General features: G+C 62.6%; 1 protein-coding gene across 1 annotated transcript in view; it reads right to left on the reverse strand.

Annotated features, from left to right (window-relative positions):
- PIWIL2 (piwi-like RNA-mediated gene silencing 2) overlaps nucleotides 1-1,994 on the reverse strand; it is a gene marked incomplete at its 3' end in the record, with an annotated part of 12,350 nt that overhangs the window by 2,523 nt on the left and 7,833 nt on the right. The window contains exons 2-7 of the mRNA XM_009323421.1: nucleotides 1,687-1,837; nucleotides 1,414-1,538; nucleotides 1,216-1,296; nucleotides 757-870; nucleotides 342-530; nucleotides 122-206 (exon numbers count right to left, since the gene is read on the reverse strand). Of these exons, the coding sequence (XP_009321696.1) occupies nucleotides 122-206; nucleotides 342-530; nucleotides 757-870; nucleotides 1,216-1,296; nucleotides 1,414-1,538; nucleotides 1,687-1,837 (745 nt within the window). The remainder of the gene's footprint in view (nucleotides 1-121; nucleotides 207-341; nucleotides 531-756; nucleotides 871-1,215; nucleotides 1,297-1,413; nucleotides 1,539-1,686; nucleotides 1,838-1,994) is intronic.

Genomic DNA, 1,994 nt, shown 5'->3' on the forward strand with positions numbered 1-1,994 from the left:
CCACCCCTGGGGGGGCTGCAGGCCCCGGCCCCCCCAGCAACGGGCAGGACAAGGGCTGCAGGAGCCGAGAAAAGACCGTGGGTCTCAATTTCCCCATCCCACGTCTCCGTGCCTGGCTCACCTTCCCCTCCGGCGTCTGTTTTTCCCTGGGCCTGTGGACGAGCAACGGCTGGTCCAGCTCCCTGATGGTGATCCCGTAGACTTTGCTGGAAAAACGGCAGGGAGATGGCATCAGGCGAGATGTTCCTGCTCCTGCTCACCCACCTCGGGCCAGACCCAGGCATCAAGCCCTTCCCCACGGACAGACGTTCATCCCAAGGGATGCTCCAGCAGGTTCCTACCTGTAGTAGTCCACGAAGGTGATCTCCTCGCCGCTGGCCAGGGTGAAACTGTCCCTCGGGGTCTTGTTCCAGTCGATGTCGTCGATGCGGTAGGTGCGGTTGTTGTAGCGGGTGATGACCACGTTGCCCACCAGCTGCTTGGTGCACTCGTCCTGGAAGCTGCTGAGGCTTTGCTTGTAGATGGTGTGCCTGCGGTGGGGAGAGAGGGAGGAGGAGAGGCTCACGGCGACGCTCCCTGCCCGCGCCACCCCAAAAATAAAATGCCTTTTGCCGAACAGCACCGGCGGCTGCGGGCCCAGCGATCACGGCTGGCACTGCCCTCGCCGAGAGCCAGCCCCGGGCACGCGACTGCTGGAAAACCACCCTCACCCCTAAAGCCCCGCAGGGCTCCTCCAGGCTTTTTCCCTTCTCTTACATGAAATTCAGGACGGAGTCGCTGCGGACGACTTTGTGGATGGCGTGCACCAAGAGGAAGAGGCCGCCGTCCTTCTTCCGGATGCTGACAGAGTATCCCGGCCAAATCTGCAGCCTGTGCCCGGAGGAGAAGATGCCCGGCGGTGTTTGGGTTAAAACCGGAGCCGCTTGCACGGCGCTGCCAGAGGAGCCGGGCAGCCGTCCCGCTCACCAAGGAGCGCTCAAAACACACGGGGATTTATTTCCCAGCTGGCTGCCAGCTTTCAGCTAATAACCCCTGAATTGCACTGCAGAAAAACAGGCGCTCCGAGGTCAGGCTAACCGGAGCCGGCCAAGAGAACTGACCTGGCAAAGACTTCCCAATTTCCAGCCTCGCGCTACTGCCGGGGGGACAGGGACGTCCCCATCCCGCACTCACGCGCTTGGGCAGCAGCAGGAGGAAACCGCGTCCAGCACCCACCTGTAATGCTGTAATATGGTGGCCTGGGCAGGTTCAAAGAAATTTCTCCCAACAAGCTTCATATCTAAGATTCTCATCACCCTAGGAAAGAAAAATAAAAGCAGGATGGGCTCAGGCTCGGAGGGAGGAGGAGGAGGAGGAGGAGGAGGAGGAGGGTCTCCTCCCCAGGGCTCGGGGAGGGTCTCTGCCGTCCCTCACCTCCGGAAAACCACGTTGTAAAAGGGGATGCAGAGATCCGAGCTGGGCTCGAGGACCTTGGTGATCTGGATGGTGATGGTGATCTCCTCCCAGTTGCTCCTCCTCTGAGCCTTCAGACTGACCGGCTGCGGGGCGAGACGGCGCGTTACCCGGGGCAGGAGGGATGCTCTCCTCCCCAGCACATTGACTGGAGACCCGCGGGGGGGGGGGGGCCCTGCGCCCCCAAATTGGCTGGAACAACCTCACCCTGGTGGGGATCACATCGCCCCTTACCTGGGGGAGCAGGATGGGCAGGTAGAGGATGGAGCCATCGAACGCGGTCACGTCCCCCGTCACCGCCCGGTGCTCCTTCAGCATGGCAAAGCGCGTGCTCCTGCACTCCACCTCGGGGCTGCCGGAGACAGGGATGCATCGCCTGCCGCCGCTGGCAAGTCCTCAGTCCTGTAACCCTCCTCTGCCTCCCCGTGAGACCCTGCTCAGGACCCCAAAAACCCCGCGAGGGGGAAAAGCCGGAGCTCATTTGCTTTGCTGCCCTGCAGCAGCTCTGCCCGCAGGCGCCGTGGCCACGACGGCCGCTCCCT

This window comes from Pygoscelis adeliae, unplaced genomic scaffold, assembly GCF_000699105.1.
Source record: "Pygoscelis adeliae isolate BGI_AS28 unplaced genomic scaffold, ASM69910v1 Scaffold1475, whole genome shotgun sequence".
Taxonomy (NCBI): Eukaryota; Metazoa; Chordata; class Aves; order Sphenisciformes; family Spheniscidae; genus Pygoscelis; species Pygoscelis adeliae.